Source organism: Falco rusticolus, chromosome 3, assembly GCF_015220075.1.
Source record: "Falco rusticolus isolate bFalRus1 chromosome 3, bFalRus1.pri, whole genome shotgun sequence".
NCBI classification, from domain to species: Eukaryota; Metazoa; Chordata; class Aves; order Falconiformes; family Falconidae; genus Falco; species Falco rusticolus.
The window spans coordinates 91,617,434-91,635,807 of NC_051189.1; the positions used below are offsets into that span (position 1 = coordinate 91,617,434).

An 18,374-nucleotide genomic window follows, 5' to 3' on the forward strand; every position below is an offset into this window, starting at 1 on the left:
TTTCTAGGGTGAGAATCACAAGTGGAAAGACCCAAGAACATCCTACTCGTAACTACAGGAATTGTGGTGTTGTCTAGAGGCTCGTCTTTCAAGGTGGTGCCCCATCATGCCTGGCACTTTGCAAATAGTAAGACGCACTGCCTGCCTTTAGATCTTGCTATCAGTGTAGAGGAAGACTGAGAAAAGACCCAAGAGTGAGCCAACAGTGTTAGCTAGACCCACAACAAGGTATTTGGCAATGCACATTACCAGATGGCTGCAACCACCAGTAAAGAAGAAAATTTCTTCATGACTACGTACCAAGGCTGGTAGACCAGGAGGAGAAGGCATAAGGCTACATGAGATAAACAGTGCCCTGATATAGGAGTAGGACTTACCCACAAACAGAGACAGGCTAATGCATTTTGGAGACAAACTGCAGAAGTGCTTGCACCTGAAAGTGTCTGACCTCTTGCCTGCGCTGCGCTGGCCATCCCCGGCTTGGAGAGAGATTCTGCATCTTGCAGAGCTGAAGAAATCAGGGCATTCCTTTAGCTGCTTGATCCAGATTTCAACATTTGCTCTTCAGGAAGGGAGAACGTGCAAGGTGGACAACATGGTGAACATGCGATGAAATGCGTTTCATGCACATGGTGATGAACACATTGCCCTACTACTGATAGAGCTGAGAGCTTGGCAAGTGTATTTGCAATTATCACCTGCTCAAACCTCACCAGGTTCACGTGGACATCCGCAGCACTTCCTCTAGTAGGTGGTTTCATTGATACTACACAGACAACATTTCTGCCTGGCCAGGAAAGGGATTAAAAGCTGGGGTGAGTAGCCAGGCCAACTGGAATCCACAAGTGTTTGGATCTCAGACTCTTCTAGAGCAAGAATGCAGAAGTTGGGTCTTGAAAGCAAAACGGACCAAGCCCAAGGGTCAAGGATGAAACCACTTCCCAGGACACACATCACCTGTGGTTTGTGAAAAGAAGCCACCTAAATCTGTCTGCTCTCTTAGCCTGAGAGGCAAAATTTGTGCATAATTCATGACCCGCCTTTTGAAGGGAGCAGGAAGCAGCAGCCAACACCTGGGAGACCGATTTCAAAGAAGTGTCCAGCACACAGTCCCATGCCTGGCCTCAGCCAGCAGCACTGTAACTGGAGGGGCAGGAGACTGCCAGCCAGCCTGCAAAGACGCATGAGGCAGCTGCACCAGCACCGAGGAAACAATAAAAATGCATTTGCAAAATGCAGTCCTGTGTTTCATCACCATTGTTTCCAGGGCATGAAGCTACTCCTCTCTTAAGAGCTGAAAATAGGGACAAGGCTCTACCCTTCCTTGACTATTGCCTTTTTGCAAAGCACCACCCTGCACAGAGCCACTCAGACATCAGCTTTCAGGTCAGACTCGGCTAGTGCAAATTGGAAAGAAAGATAAATCCAAGCCCAGAACCAAGGCATCTGGTCTGTTTTTCAGCTGCCACTTGAGCACAGGTGATTGCCTTACCCTCTTGTCGGTTGCCAAAAGGGCAACAGCAACCCATCCAATCTGCAGGTTAATCAGTTATTTGATGTCTACAGTTCAAGGACTGTTATTTTGAGACACCTAAGTTAGCTTCTCCTAGACTGCCATTTCAGCAGGGTCAAGGCACTGAGCATTTTGCTGGCACTCGGGCAGCTGGTACCTGTAGCGCAGCAGTGGAGCTGGTTGTGGGATGCAGCGGATAGAACCACCCTGCTGAGATGCAAGGTGGTTATATCTGCTGCATCCTGGCAGGGTGGTTATATATATATATATATCTGGGATACACCAGGATGTGTGTGCCTGGCTACACACTTGCAAGCCAAGTGCTCGACTGAGCTGCACACCAACTGCTTCCTAACTGCTCCAAGTCACAGGGACCTGCCGACTCCTCTTTGGAGCCGACCAAACTCTCAAGCATTTGATTGCAAATAAATAACTCTTAGCCTCTTACTAGCCAGATCAGATTTCAAATAAAACACACCCTGGCAATCTTTAAAATCCTGCCATCCATGTTCAGCTAAATCTGACATCTAGTTCTGCCTGGAAAAGGAGATATGATTGTTTTGAACTAACTGGTGTTGTTTTTTTTTTTTTTATTAAGTACTCTTTCTCTCCCCCCACCCCCTCTACAAGTATACACAGACAGTGACCTGAGAGCATGCAAGAGAAAATGCTTTACTTTTTCCTGAAAGCTCTTTGCTAAAAGTGGTGTTTCCCCACCTCCACGCTGCTGACAAATGCTGATGTAAACAGCATGCATATGCCCGCCTAAAAGGCCACAGGGGTTTTCACGTGAATCCTGTGTTTTTTCCACAAACCCTGTTACACTGTATTTCAGCTTAAAATGTATCTTCTCGTTTCTGGTTAACCTGCAATTCCTTTAAGGCTAATATAGTTCACAGCAATGGGCAAAACCACTTAGCAGAACCGAATTTTGAATACAAGTACTTCAGCTGCAGAGCTCTGGCGCGAAACACTTTCAAGAAACAATTGTAACTGTGGCCATATTAAAATCAGAGAAACCGATACTGACACAAATGGCACGCTGAAATCATTTGAAAAAACATGAGCTAGGTCTTCAGTGTTGATGGGAGTAAAACATGTCATTTATAACGCCACCGAAATCATAACAGGAAGGAAGTAGACCTCAGAAACTATAAACAGAAGTTAAGAGAGGTAGGAAGTACTTCAAATGCTTTCACGTAGTGACTGTAAAAAAAAAGATACTAAAAGGAGAAAATGTTTTCAGGGTTTTTCTAGTTTGCTTTTTTTTTTTCCACTTTATGTATCCATCAGCTGTTTTGAACAGTAAGAGATGGCCACAAAAGTCCAATGCAGCTTTAAAGGCCTCACTTGCAAAATAATTTAGGATACAAATCAACAGCTTGATTTTCCTTCCACTCTTCCCCCTGCCTCATCCCTCCAAAAGAAATAACTCAACAGCTTTCCTTGGTTAAAGTCAGCCTTTCACCTGCATCTCTGTGCATTCAAATGAAGCCATTTGTGTTTGGCCAGAACACAGACGGTACTCTCCTCCCTCCCTCTTCACAGCTCCTGACTACCAAATTCACTCCTATTCTTAACTTCACTATTCTAGTTCACTTGTCACCCTCCTTTTCACCTTTTCCCTGCATTTCTCACTTGAAAGCACTCTGGCAACTACAGCAACCAGTAACCACCACCTCCAGCTCCAGCTGCCAGCCCAGCAAGCAGCAGGCAATGGGTTGGAGGGTCCCCGAGGGTTGTGCTGGGCAGGGGGGGCACCAGCCCGGTCCCCAGCCCTGGAGGGCCCAGAGGGGCAGGGGCAGAGCCCTCAAGTGTGTGGCAGCACCAGATCCCCAGCTGCAGGGCTCTGCTGCATCATCTGTGGTCCAAGAAACCAACCACCAAAGGGCAACCTGCCTGTTTTCCCTTTTTCTACTAACTGTAGCTAGCATCACAGACATTTTTGTAAGCAAAAATCCTTACCTTTTGACCTTACTCTGCACTTCTGGCTTAGAACACAGTTCCCCATAGACTTAGCCAGCAGTGCTGCCCAGGTTCACAGTGCACATCCGCACGCATTAGATCTGCCCCGCTACTGAAAACAACACAGATGAATCGAGTTGGTAGGGAATAAGGACTTTATTCTAAGATGTGAGCTGAAGCAATGAGCATATGAAGCAACAACCACTAGAAAAAAGTGAAAACCACATCAAATATTTGTATTGTACCAGTTCAGTTTGAACACAAAAGTTCGCTTTCAGTAAAATGTATGCACAGGCCAAAAGCATATGCAGAAGCTCTGAGGGTCACCTAGAGCAGTGCTTCTAATGCCTAAGAAAGAGGTCTCCCCTATGAAAATCTTTAAGCCAGGAAAAACACTTCAAGTAACAAAGTAAAAATGATCTGTTAATTCCGCTTGGCACTGTGGAGAAGGAGGGGGATAATATATCCCAAAAGAGTATGCATCTTTAAGATGTATAAACTCAAAGTCCCTAGAACACAAGTCTGCTGCCAGACCAAGTACCGGTTTTTCTTCCTCATTTAAAACGTCAAGTGAAGTAGGTCTGTTAAGCACAGGGAGACTGTGTCCTGGAGTTAAAGCTACTACGATCACGCAGTCTGCTCACCAGCAAGGAAATTTCACTGACATGCATACTCAACAGACCTCTTCTCTTTGAATTTGTAACGGCAACCTATCATTAAAAGCTGCAAACTGCATCAAATTATACTTCTGTATTGAAAACAAACGGTAAAACAAATATTTGACTGTCTTAATATAGGAAGCCAAATGCTGCTCTCCTTCAACTCTCCCTTCACATTTGTTTCAGTACCACTGGGAGAAAGCTGCAAGTGCACATGAAGAGCAGAGCTGGCTCTGTAGAAGTCAGAGGTGGTGGCTATTTTAACCTGGCTCATTTTTGTGACATCAAAAAAGGGCTAGCAGGACCATTTCTGTGCTATTTTCAAGGTCTGCCAACTTCATTCTAATGCATTATATATATATATATATAAAATGCATAGTACCTTTCAATTATAAAAAAAAAGTAATTTATTTTTAAACCTGCTCTTTGGGACTCTAGAATTTTAGTGGTTAATCCACTAAATCCACAGGTAATACGAGCTGAATGGTCACTTTTCTTAACACAGTACCATAAATGCATCACCTTAGAAACTGCTTATTAAGGGAGTTAATCCAGTAACAACAGTGGTGGCAACAAAATTGTCAGGACAAATGTCAGTCAGGCATTAAAAAAATATGTCTCTGAAGAATTGCATTGTTTTTAAAAAATACACTGAAATATTCTATACAAGAATATAGGCATCACACTTACAAATCTAAATTTATAACCACTTACATGTATTAGCTATTCTCAATAAACCATCTACATTTGCTACCCACCTATAGTAGCTAGTTTCAAATTGGGAACACCACAAATTTATGTACCTTCCCTGAGATCAGTAATCCAAAATAAATAGCCCTGCAAATGTAACAGTGTAAACTCTGGATTTAAGTCTTCTGTAAGAATCAGTCCTCAAAACCCAACAAGAACATTAAGCAAACGTAAACATAGCAATCATTTTGTCAGTTTTGAGTTATTCCCAGCGACAGTGGAACCTATGCAGGATGTAGCATCCAAACATTGAAGACCCATCATTTGTATCATACAATATGGTTGTCCCCGTTCACTTTCCTATCATTGAACACCTGAACATGTCCAGCTGTGATGTGGATCTCCAAATTGTGACCCAGATCTGTCCCTTCACTCTGCATAATCTTTGCAGTGCCTTAAAAACACTCTTTCTGAAGATCTTATTCTTGAATAGAGGAATGGCGAATAGATCTGTGATAATCCTCTGGACTAGTCACAAGTTCTGGTAAATCATAGCCTCTCAGAAGATGTCCACTGTTTTGCTGAGCAAAGTAATACAGCTGCCTGGCAAACATTGGTTCAACCTTAAGAACAGACAAAATGTTAATCAGACATGTGACAAAATTTCATGCTCCTTGTCTTAGTTATTTATGGTGGGTTTAAGCTAAAAACATGGCAGATCAAAACAGTTCTGCTTACCAGAACGGGAAAAGGGTTTCAGTGGTCTCACTAATCTCTGTTTTAAGCTAGACCTTGCCTGTTCTGCTGCCGAGTGCCTTGCACACACTCCTTACCTCCACGGCCTTCTTTTAGAAGGGCACATACCAGTGACCCCAGTGATGCATTAGCCACTGCAGTCCCTTGCCAGCCCCTGGCTGTGGGTGATGCTTATGGACCACACATGTCCGCAGCCACTCCATGTGCTCAAATGCACACACAAAGCACTGAAAGTCTCATCTGCGTTGTAAAGTACTTTACGGACTTAACCTGAAATGCTGGAGCCCTAGGCAGACTGAGATACATTGCCAAATGACTGTGTTTGAAATTAGACTTCAGTCTAACACCAAGGATACTCTCATTTCTGCTCATTCAAGCTCTGATGAGGAATCTGTTCAACCACCACGAGGGATCTGTGTGATTTAACGCTGCCTTCACTTCTGTCTCTTCAGAAACCACCACTCCCCCTCAGGCTTTGGGCTCTGACTGCAAATATTTAAGTTGCACATTGAGAACAAACACCTGAAGCTCTCTTCACCCTTGGGGGATGGACAGGTTGGACAACTCTTCTCCACAATCCTCTCCTGCTGATCAGCCAGCCCCTCCATGTTAAGACATGGGCATCATTTTGGAGGAAAAATAAACAGTCTGTGGATCCTGCTTCTGGGAAGGGAGAGAGCCAGAAGGGATCGCTGCCTTGGAGCAGGCCCACCAACCTCCTTTCCCTACCCCTCGTTGGCATTCACAGGCAGCTGAGCACCTCCTGTCTCACCATGGGGGAGACAGGAAAGCAGCTGGGCAGGGGAGCCACAGCTGTTCGGCGGGATGGTGGAGCTCCACCATGAGTCCACAAGCCAAGACAGCCCAAGGCGTTGAGCAGGTTGAGGAGCAACTGCTAAGGGGGAAGCAAAGCTCTGAAAAAAACAGGAGGTACAGGCTCATAGAGAAGCTGCCAGAACAGGAGATGGAGAAGGGGGCTGGAGAGGGGTTGCTAGAAAGGAGGTATGGATGAAAAGCCATAACAGGGATGGAAAAGAGTTTAAGGAGAGACAGGGGTGGACAACTACCTCTAACCAGCCATTGCATAGCTTGGGATGGATCGGGATGAGCTTCCCAGCTTCCACCCCAGAGACTCACTAAGCAGCAGTGAGTGGTACAAAAGCCAGGCAGCCAAGAGGTGGCCATGGCTTACAACAAAAGCCTGACTTGGGACCCATGCTGCTACTGCAGGGGCTTTCAAAAATGAAGAGATGACAGTTTCCTTCACAAGGATGCCATAAGCTAAGCCCTGCCGCTAACGTGTGCATTATCACCTCTCTTGTGGTTTTATGGGCCAATACAGCCAATTTAGAAAGTACCTGGTCTCAGTCTCTGTCATCACCCTCTCCCAGATAGCATCCCGAAACACGAGCTTTGAGTGTGTGCGAACTGTGGTCGGTCAGCCCATGAGCCTGCCTGAACCCTGAAGCTGCACAGGCAGTCCCTGCATGCCGGTAGGGGCTGAGGTCCCTGAGAGGCAGGCTGGGGTTCTGGGGCACCTCCAGGTGCAGCGGTTGTGAAAACACCACGTCTGGCCTGGCAGCCCAAGGAGCTGCACCACTGGGCTGGCAGTAACAACACAGCCCAGCTCTTCCAGGGTACCTTTCGGCTTTGGGTTGTGAAGGGATTTGCGAGGGATCACAGATGGCACTTATGCTCTGCAGGGAGGGAAACCAGGTGTTCCACCCCACTGAGGGCTACCAGTCAGTCCTTGGCAGATCTGGGGATTCAGCTCTAGTCTTGATAGTGCTGCGTATTCCACGATTTATTACCTCCCTCACAACCCACATGAGGTAGAAAGGCCTGACTGGCAGATTCACACCCTCCGAGGAATATGTTTCTTTTAGGTAAGGCAGAAGTCCTACTTACATGGGCTGTAATTAGTTTCCTCTGCCTCTGTGGATCTGGAAATTCCTCCCCAAAGCAGAGAGCGACCTGGTACCTCGGCAGCGGACGTCCATGGTGAGCAAAGGCTTGCAGCTCTGGGAAGAGAGAAAGGGCCACGATGTGGGTTAACCCCAGCAGGCAGGCAAGCACCACGCAGCCGCTCACCCACCCCCACCACCAGGACGGGGGACAAAATCAGAAGGGAAAAAGTGAGAAAATTTGTAGGTTGAGATAAAGACAGTTTTATAGGTAAAAAGAAAAAAAGACAAAGGAAAGGAACGGAAAACAAGTGACAGAAAAAGCAATTGCTCACCACCAGCTGACTGATGTCCAGCCAGTCCCCAAGCAACAGCAACCTCTGGCAAACCCTCTCCCTGCAAGTTTTACTGCTGACCATGAGGCCGCATGGTATGGAATATCCCTTTGGTCAACTTGGGTCAGCTGTCCTGGTTGTGTCCCCTCCCAACCTCTTGTCCAGCCCAGCCAACTGGCTGTGGGGGCAGAGTGAGAGCCCTGACACTGTGCAAGCGCTGTATGGCATTAGCTAAAACATCCCTGTGCCTTCAGCACTGGTTTGATCACGAATCCAAAATAGCACCACACAGGCTGCTATGAATAAAATAACTCTATCCCAGCCAAAACCAGTACAGACCAGTAAGAAAGACTTTGTGGATGGCTGAGCTCCAAATGGATGACCCTGCAGCACAGTGGGAGAAGACAAATTAACTCTAGGGGAGGATGAGACAGGTCAGGAAAAAGACAAGAGATAAGGAGAAGATACTGAGTTTGGAAACTTTCCCACAGATCAGTGGGAGCTAGTTATAACAACACATTTTTTCTATTTGCTTTGCCTCACAAGTCATTCCACATGCAGAAAAAATGGGATGCCTTCCAATTAGTATTTCTGTTGGGCTTCGGCAGCAGAACCTCCTGGAGCAGACACTGGTGGTAGCTGGGACCCACTTAAGTGGACACCCAACAGCAGCACTGAAACCAATGGCTCAGTAGAGCCAGAGACTCCAAGTACTGCCAGACACAACGTTCAGGCTCAGCTACACACAGTCGTGGAGCCATTGTCATCACTGTGCCTAGTCAGGGTCGGGGAGGCAAGGAATGATGAAGGACCTTATTTAAGCCATGCACTGAGCCAGCAAAAGAGCCTGTGTCCTTTGTGCTCCTGCACTCTCTTCACTAACCCACACCCTTGCACAAAGGGAAAAGGTCAAATTATATAATTATTCCAATAGTCAAAGTGTCCCCTATGAAAGATAGCAGGGGTGGCCTTTATAAGAGACTTCCACTCGGACCAAAATCACTATGTTGTATTTTAGATACTGCATTTCCTTCCAGAAAAGAGAAAATTCCATCTAATGCAATATCCTTGTTAAAGTCTGCGTTATGTGTAGAGTATTTCTACACAGATGATTGGTAAAGATTTCATTTTTATTTATAACTATGTTCACACTTTCTGCAAAAAGTTGAAATTAATATTAAAACCTATGTCTTATAATGAAGCGCCGCCTGCTAGACAGGGAAAGGAGAGTCTTTCAACTTGGCATGACAAATGCATCTTTTCCCAAAATACACCCCTGCCATTTCTACTGTAACTGCAAGCTTTTCAGACTATGGTGTGAATTCAATGACTACCACAACAGCATTCCAACTCTGGCTTGGGACTACCGGTCATACTGGGAGGGTCAGTTATAAAAGTAAAGTCTCCCCCAAGCCCCCCTAAAAGTGCTGTGAACTTTCTGGAGCTATGCCAGCAGAGATGAGATATTTTCCATGGGACCCTGCTTCCCTCTGTGCTGCCACGGGACAGGGCAGGTTGATCCACCCAAGGCCAGTCCAACCATACTGCTAACAGGGAACTTCTTCCATCCTCCTCTTTCCCTGTTTTACTTGGCCTCAGCAATTCTCCAAATCCTGAACACCTGTGGGAGTGCCCCTGGCACAGATCTGGAGAAGAAAGCCCCTTCTGCCCCCCCCCCCAGGATAATCAGGGCTTGAGGTCAGCCTTGTGCAAAACCCTCCACTCTCTCCGTCTCCCTTTCCAGGCTCAAACGCCTTCTCCAACACCGCAGGGCTCCCCACATCCCTCCCCAAGCCTTCCCCATCTCCTGCTGCTCTAGCATCAGCCGCCCCTCCTTCTGCCAAGCCAACCCTCCTCTGGTTGCCACCTTCACACTCCCAAATTCTCTTCCTCTATCCTCCTATTCTCCGCTGATTTACCGTGCTGATTACGCAGTGCTCCCCAGAGACCTTCCACCTGGCTGCTGGTTTATTGCCATTTGAGCCTGCTCAACAGTACAGGCTGCTCAACGCAGGCCTTGATGCTCCAGTGCAGTCTGCAGAGCAGGGTCCAGCCCCTCAACAGGGTCCTGATAGCTGCAGTCAGTAGCAGTTCTGCATCTACCCCTTTCTCTGCTGTTCAAGATTTCCTCTCCTGGTAGAGATCTCCTGCCTCTCTTCCCAAGGACAGCCCAGTTTCTAAGGGGGAATCCCTAAGCTTGCCTGCAGTCTGGGATCTCAGTACACGCAGATGTGATACGCCTGTGGCAAGTCACTGACAAACCCAGCTGAGCATCAGCACATGCAAAAACCCACTTTGCACACACCACAGACTGTGACTTCAACCACATGCTTGGGTTTGCACAGGCATTGGTGCATAAGTAATTTAGGAGGGGGAAAAAATAACTATTGCTTGAGCTTATCTTTGGGGTTAGGTGTCTAAAAGGAGAGGTCCTGTGAACCGTTTGGAAGAACCCAGAGTACATCTAAAAAAACACCTGAGAAAAGGGAAAGGGATTTCCAAAACCATCATCAGAGGCAGAATTATACATCTTTAACTTAGCATGTGATTGAAACCTTAGCCAATGCCCTGACCTCAAATTCCCCTTTCTAACTGTCAATTCTCACATCCATATGAGATTTTTCTCCTTAAATGCACTTCTTGCTTCATCATTCTGCTAGGATTGTGCATCAGACCTGGAATATAAAGTATGCTTAAGCTGTTGGTTTGGGTTTGGTGGGTTTTTTTGAATTTTGCAAGGCATTAATTGTCCTGAGAGAGTCATGCCAGTGCTGGCATCCTGTTCTAATGGGAAAACACGCCAAAGCACGGGCACACTGTTCACCTATAGTGATGCTACACAAAAGGACCAATGTGTACTCCTGCCACCTGAGCTGTCCTCTGGGACAATGACCGGCTCCCACCAGTTTTTCTGGGTGGGCAGCTTTCCTCCCTCTAACCGCTCAGAAGAGCTGGGAAGTGGGGCTGAGGCTCTGCCCCTTCCCTCCATGGGCTGGAAGGAGGTGGCACTGCCCCAAAGCATGCCCTTGCCCCCTCTGTACTGCCCTGTGCAAAACCAGACCCTCCCACGGAGCTCTGGAGAGGTAACGCACCTCTGCGCTTAGGAACTCCAGAGCTTGTGAAATCCTTTTTACCCCAAGATACCCTTCAAACACTGGCAGAGACAGAAGAGGTTTTCTGCTGGATTTCATGTTAGTATTTGTATACTCTGAGCAAGACCTCAGGCTCACTCTGGGTCAAGCTAAGAGCAGCGCGAGCGCAGACCACAGACCTACCCCAGGACTTACATTAGCAGATCCAAGATCAGGATCCACTTTCCTCTGTCACTCAGTTTGTGGAGAGACTATTTTGTTAGGTTCCTCCTTACGCTTCTTAAAGAGAAGCGGGGGTTTTGAGTGCCACTAGCTGAGCATCAGTTCACTCCTAGGAGCTGGTTTGTGCAGAGGCATTTGCATGTGCACAGAGAGCAGGATTCAACGGGATTATTCAGGAGTCAGCTACCCCTTGACTATGCTTGCCCAGAAGTGAGCGGCTATTCTAACTGTAATTCATCAGATAACGCAAGAAGAGCACTCTTGTGAAGCTGATGTGGAGAGTGACCAGGTGACATCTCCAGAAACAAGATCAAAGCCATAGTGGGAATTACCTGCTAAGAACTGCTGAGTGTCAAAGAGCTTGCAAGTTTGGTCCCGCTCCAGCTTGTTGGGTCGGTCACTGCACAGCGCCAGAGGCCCATCCCAGTAGATCCTGCTTTGGCAAAGTCTCTTAGCATAGAGGCCATCAGGTGCCATCCACAATATTACTCCTCGTTCCAGATGGTTCAGTAGCTTTTCTATGTTCTTCCTCTGGCCATTATCCTCTGGATAAGGGAAGATAACTTGGTCCAGGCTGCTGACCTCATAACTTTGGCCATGGGATATCCTACAACCTTCAGGACTAGAAGTTGTCACCTCCTTTACCAGTATTTCACGGTAATATAAGCAGATGTGGAGTCGACAATCTATAAGAAGAAGAAAAAAAAAAATCATTGTGATATGTTAGTATGAATGTTTTATATTTCAGATCTGCACTGAGGACAGGAGACAAGTCTGCATGAGATTTCTGAGCCTGGAGGTCACCACCACCCAGAAGCTCAGATTAGCAAAAATCATATAAAGAATATAAATACTAAAATTTTGGGGGCACGATAGCATTAATGCTCTCTCAGCATATTAGATGGGCTGCTGATGTGAAAATTTGGTAGGAACTAACATCCCGCAGACTTCACATTTCTATTCAAAAGGAAAAGCGCACACATGAAAAGTTGTCACATTTTCCAAGTTCACATCAGAATGACTCCCCCGGCTCAGTACACTTCCTCAGCCTTAACCAGGAAGTAGCTCTGCTTCTCCCCAGATTTTGCATAAAAGAAGCTTCTGCACAGGGGACCTGCAAACTTGCACCCAGCTACCTGACGAGAAGCGACTGCTGGCTCCCGCTCCAACAGGGCTGGATCCCAGATCCCCAGCCTTACTTTCAAAGGGCCGTTTGGTCAACTTGGCTCACCCCTAAGATCTCACACAGCACTGAATATACATATATACACACATATATACATACATATATATACACACACACCTACACACAAAATATATGTGTGTGTGTACAATATATGTTTGTATATATGCATATACACAAACACATCTATATATACACACATACAGACCCTGATTCAGGAGAACAATCCCGCCCAAGGAACCTGCTGAGCGTCACATTATAGGTTTATCCATTATTTCTGTGAAAAGCACATTCCCACACCCTTCCCCTGAGTTATTCTGCCAGCATCCAGATGTCTGCAGACCTGGCTGAAATATCTTCCCTTTTCTTTCCTGAATGCCTTTCTTTCACCAGGAATAATGAGGCAGAGCAAAGCCAGATGACACCAGCAGGAGCACAGCAAGGTACCCAAGCAACACCAGTTTTTGTGAGGGTTCCTCCCTAATGAAAAACAGAGCTAAAGGTCACTGACCCCACCCCAAAATTTCCAAACTCCCCTGGGAAGACCGGATTTGGAGACTTATCAAAGCAACCCAGCACTAGCACTGTGAGCCAGCGAAGCACTTCCACTAACTTTAACCACCTCCATCCCTTGGAACTGGGGCTAAAGTACCCTGGAAAACAGAGGCTTAAGACCACACACCTAATTCATTCATTAAAGAGGTTTTTTTTTCTTCTTCTTTTTTTCTTGTCATCAGAAAGAAGAGACGGTGCCAGGGCAAGTCAGAAGTGGGGCTCTCTTATCAAGCTCCCCAGAAAGTCCAGGGCATTACAGACCTTACCTACCTGACAGGGCGAGGGCTTCACCAGACCTTATGCTTGGCTCAATCGGGATTCCAGGAGTCTGGGACTCAGGAGGGGCACAAGCGTAAAAGGTTCCTGTCACTTGACAACCTGTTTTCACAAGCAAAAGTCAGTGACAGCTGCCTAAATCCTGGAAGAAAAGCTTGGACAGAGATCACAGCGATGCAAAAGTGAGTTTTTCTGGGCCCCACCAAGAACTCTCTCTTTCCCCTTTCTTCTTAAAAAGGTTCCTTTTCCCGACTTTGCCAGGTATCCCAACCCTACCAATCTTTCCAGATGCTACTTGGACTGTACTTTGATGGGGGTCTGCATGAAATACTCCCTTAGCATTTCAGTATTCCCTCTTTTTCCTTAGCTGATGTGTTATTCTATTACAGAAGTAATTTACATTTTTAACTAGACTACAGTGCTCTTGAAAGTTGCCTGCATAAAGCAATCCATTTCGTATAAGGAATTTTACTGAAGACGAGTATAACAAAAAAGTTGGATTTAATGCTATTTAAAAAGTAGGTAAAGAAAATTGTGCAACAGGAGATTCTTAGGATTTTATTACCAGGACTACTATTAGACTGTTCCAAGAGATGCTTTTCAGTAAGTGTACTATATCATGGCCGATTGATGTTTTCCTCTGTCTCTTAATGTCAATAAAAGTCTTTGGAGGATGACATAAGTGGCTTGGAGTCAAGCACATGCTACCTTTCCCAGTGGCAGAACCCACCACGATCAGCAGCCGGAGCAATGCGGAGCAACCAATCTCACTGGGTTATTGAGCCCAGTGAGAAACAAAATACCACCCACTAACCACTGCTTCCAAATTCAGCAAAGCACCCAAATATGTGTTTAACTGCCACAGAGGATGTACTTCAGGGCAGAGTTCATTCAGCTTGCTACCTCCATTTTTTATTAGCAAACAGTTCAACTGAAAGCAAAGGATTCTGCCTAATAATTCCAATATACTGCCAGCGAAATTTGCAGTGCACTGAGCATTTACTTTTTAGCAGACCCAAAGATTTCTCTGCACTAAAACCTCTGGAATGGTGTCCTCTGAAAATGTAGTATCTGCTCTAAGAAGTCCTTTCTCATTTCCCATCCTTTCCTGCCCTTCTGAACCAGCTGCTTCTCCTCATGAAGCAAATGCCTGCGTCCTCAGGTGAGTTATCCCGCAAGGGTCTACAGCACACGGTTCTGTTGCTCTTATGTTTTATCCCCTGCAGCCTTCAGCATTGCCAGTTTTCACAATTCAGGCTTTTTCCTAAGTATGCAGAGCTTGGAAAGCCATGATTATGTTAGGCTCTGCTACTGTGAGATCCTCAGGGAATGGAATGTGTCATTATTCTGTTTCTGCTGTACCAGCCCCAGGAGAGACTCAATCCATGACAAGTTGTCCCATTGCTGCAGCACTAAAATAAAGTAATAATTTCAGCCTTCCTCTCAGAAGAATAATGCCATTCTAATCCACAAGGCTGGAGGGAAAACCTCACTGATGTGTGTCTCAAAAGGTCCAAAATCAGAAAGCAAAGCTAAAGAACACATTCCCATTGGGGTTTTTGGGGGGAGTTGGTTGGTTTCTTACAGCTCAGGACTTTTGCAACAGCTGAAGACTTTTGGGGACTGACTTGTATCAACCCAGAGGACTGCACAGCCCCCACACTGCACATATGGTGGCAGTGAAAGCAAGGGCCAGGGCAAAGGCTCTTGCCACAGATGCCATGGCTCTCGTTGCAGGGAGCCCAGCACTCCTTTCCAGACACTTCTGTCAATTCCCATCAAAGCCACAAACAAAAAACCTGAAATTTGTCATCCTTCTAGGTGAGCAGCCTCAGCAAGCAAGCCTAACCAGGAGAGTCTTACCATTTTCACAGCCGGGCCCTTGCCAGTGGTGACTGCGAGCTGCAAAGGGGACACTGGTGCACTGGTAGGGGATGTCGGGATGTGGCTGCTCCGGGGCAAACTCCCTCCAGTTCCGTTCATGGGGCACCATGTAGTTTGGTACCTATTCAATTTAATGAGATAGTCTTTTACTCAGCAGCTATCAAACCTAACGCTATGCATTGCATCAGCTTTCACATCTCAGTTCCTTGATTTTCTCTGCCAAACCCCGTGGAAGTCTAAACATTGCCCAGGCTACACGAACAGCACTTTGCCACCACCACCAGTGAGGCTTTCAAATGAACTTCTCACCACTGGTGTAAATAATAAGCAGGGTGGAATAACAAAAGGCCGTCAAAGCATTGCTGGTAAATGTCTGCTTGGAAGAGCAAGGCTTCATTGGGAGCTTACATTCTGGCATGGACAGAATGGCAGTGCACTAGTATCTGTCATCCAAAAGAAAAGAGCTATTACTCAGGGATAAACAACACCAAGGGAAATAAACTGCCCTGTGGCCTCACATGACATTAGAAAAGTTGCTTCTTGATTTCTCACTTTTCATAATAAAGTTTCTTCCCAGAGAGAACTAGAGCACCATGCCAGCAAAGAGACACAGCACACAGCACAGAAATTATGCTGCTCAATGTACAAGGACCAAGTGAAATGCGTAACTAATGTCATACCTGAGATGGTAGTGAAGTGTAAGGAGATGTTATTGGAAAGGGATGGTTCATCATTAATGGTTGCTCCTCTATGCTGATCTGTTTTGCACCTATGTTCACCAGAGAGATGAAAATAAATTATGTCGACCACATCTTAAGGAAATCTGAAATTGGCACATTGAAGACAAATCCATACAACCTTCCTTTGAACAAGCAGAGGACTAAAACGCCCTCCAGCCCCTGTTTGGGACAGGATTCCCAGCCCTCCCTTGCAGGCAGCTCCAAGAGGCAGTCTCTCCCACTGGGCTCTCCAATGCCCCACAGGGAAGTGCTGCCCAGCCAACCCAGTGTGCCATGATGCCCTCCCTGGGCCCTGCCAAGCCTTTGCCTCCCACAAGACTGGGCATCCCTCGCTCCCAGCTCTTCCCCCTGCACCGGTTACCTACTGTCTGGCTCAGAACACTTCTGCTTTTCCCTGTATTCTAAACCTAGATCCAGCAAGCAATTTTTATTTTTCCCCTGTCCCCTGAGCCGCTTGCTTGGCTCTTGCTACACAGAACTGGCAGGGAAGCTTCAGCTAAAAGAGCAGTTCCTCCAGCAATGTGCCTGTCTGCTTCTTCCGCAAAGGCTCCCTTTCAAAGCTCCAACTCAAACGCCAGCAGTCCTCCTGCAGACGCAGCCTCTTCAGTCATCAGAACAAGCTGCACTTGAGCCCTGCATTTTGTCTCCTTAAAAGACTTAAAAAGACTGCAGGGCTATTCCAGAAAAGCCCACTTCACTCCTCATATGCTTACAATGAAACATATTCACACTCTGTTACACAGGGAATTTGAGATGCTTTACCTTTTTTAGCTCCTTCTGGCACAATTCTGTACACTTTATAGGGATCTGAGATGTCCAGCTGGCTTCTCTCCACCAGTTCTTCAAAGTCATTGCTCTTGTTCAAAGCACACCTTAATCTTGTCTTCCAGGTAGGGGGATCTGGTTTATCAATGCCCTCTCTGAACTTTCCTTTAAAAAGAGCCCAAGCCTGGAAAGATTTCAGATAATCAAAAGAGCAAGAAAAAGAAAAAAAAAAAAAAAAAAAAAGGGTGAGGGGGGAGAAAAAGAATCAACTACAAGGTAAAAGTCCACAATACTTGAAACAGCATAGATGTGTGTGCTTATATGTGCATGAATTTACTCCCATCAGGTTTAGGCTAAAGAAAAAAAGCAGCATGGTAAGGCAGGAAAAACACTTAAGCAGGCACAAGAAAGAGGAGAAAATGATCCCAGATGAACGTGGAAATAGATGTGCTGCAGTCCCACAAGCTTTTAGCTCCCACAGAGAAGTGCGAAAGGGCGGGTTGTCTCATCCTGCAAACACAGGGGCCAGCAGGGCACAGCCAGGGCCACCAGGCGGGCAGCCAGCAGCAGCGGGCACCCAGCAGAGCCAGCCTGCAGGGGCGGGTGGTGAGGACACGGTGGTGAGGGGCCACTGCAGAGCACCCCTCCTGCCCCAGCTGTGTCCCCGACCCCGGGCTGAGCCCTACCTTGAAGAGGGCGGCATCCTCCTCGCGGTTGTAGTCCTGCTTGCCTGCGTGCTTCCAGGGGATGCGAAAGATGCTCTTCTCATCGTTCTCCCACACCAGCCCCGGGTACTTGCCGCTGTCTATCTGGTCGATCAGCCACTGGCGGAGTTTCCCGTTGCCGCAGCTCACCGAGTTCATCCCGCACTCGCCCGGCTCCAAGTTCATGCCACTCGTGTCAGGGCTCAGGTGGGGGGTTTTGGGGTGCCTTACCAAGCCCACCTCTCCACACACGCCCAAGCACCAGCTCTGGGGGGGGGGGGGGGGGGAGCTGCAGAGGAGGGGAAGAGAGGCAGGGGAGGGGGAGAGGAAAACCCACAGGTCAGGTGCTGGCTGAAGTCCCCGTCGGGAGCCCTACCAGCAGTCCCCAGTCCCTGGTGCCACATATATCATGCCAAACGGCAGCCACAGCATGCGAGGGGTGGGGGGTGGCGGGAAAAAGTACAGAGCTTCAGGAAACCGGCCACAGCCCCCCACAGCCCTCCCCAGGCACCGCTGGTGCTGCAGACTTCGACAGACTTCCCCCCCGTCCCGACACTGTTTTGCATGAACGTACATGCGTTGTTGAAATTTTCATTGCAAGTGACTTAAGGCACAAACCTCTTGCCCTTCTCAGAGCTCTTTTTTAATGAAAAAAGAAAAAAATCCATACAAATGTATTTGCATATGACAGTGCACGTATGTAACGTTAGACGTGCACGCACTTTGGAGGGCTTCACATGCAGTTACGATTTATATGGCATCTAACTATAACATCGAAGTAGTTTTCACAAGCTCACTTAAGCAAGACACATTTGAACACACGATGTCCTATACATATCTACTCCTCCAACTGCTCCCAACACACATATATAGTAACATTCAAATCTATACATTGCAAATACCTAAAAGTGGAGACAGCAGCCCACGGAGCCTGGCGTAAGGACGTTATCCCCAGGGATGCAGGAGCTTGCAGCCAGCCACACTGAGCCCTAGCTACACCCAGGGATGCACACACGCACTGGGAGCCGTGCGGCTCCACAGTGATGGGCACCTGCTGGAACAGTCCTAACGTGAGGACACCGACACCAGTGATGGGGACCTGGCGTCAGGTTTGTCTCCCTGATCTGGAAA

General features: G+C 47.1%; 1 protein-coding gene across 1 annotated transcript; it reads right to left on the minus strand.

The window, feature by feature from the left end:
- Positions 1-3,619: 3,619 nt before the first annotated feature.
- IRF4 (interferon regulatory factor 4) lies at positions 3,620-17,532 on the minus strand. The gene is made up of 8 exons (XM_037378573.1): positions 17,226-17,532; positions 16,537-16,723; positions 15,715-15,803; positions 15,014-15,155; positions 13,145-13,252; positions 11,469-11,822; positions 7,492-7,604; positions 3,620-5,450 (listed from the first exon to the last, which is right to left on the minus strand). The coding sequence occupies exons 1-8, from the start codon at positions 17,427-17,429 to the stop codon at positions 5,307-5,309; spliced, it is 1,341 nt and encodes a 446-aa protein (XP_037234470.1). The 5' UTR covers positions 17,430-17,532; the 3' UTR covers positions 3,620-5,306.
- Positions 17,533-18,374: the final 842 nt, after the last annotated feature.

Excerpts from the sequence above, each read along its gene's own strand:
- IRF4 (XM_037378573.1), bottom strand. The coding sequence starts at position 17,429 with ATGAACTTGGAGCCGGGCGAGTGCGGGATGAACTCGGTGAGCTGCGGC. Across the intron at positions 15,156-15,714 it reads ACACTTCACTACCATCTCAG|GTACCAAACTACATGGTGCC; the intron begins GTATGACATTAG and ends TAAATTGAATAG. Across the intron at positions 7,605-11,468 it reads CACTCAGCAGTTCTTAGCAG|AGCTGCAAGCCTTTGCTCAC; the intron begins GTAATTCCCACT and ends CTCTCTTCCCAG.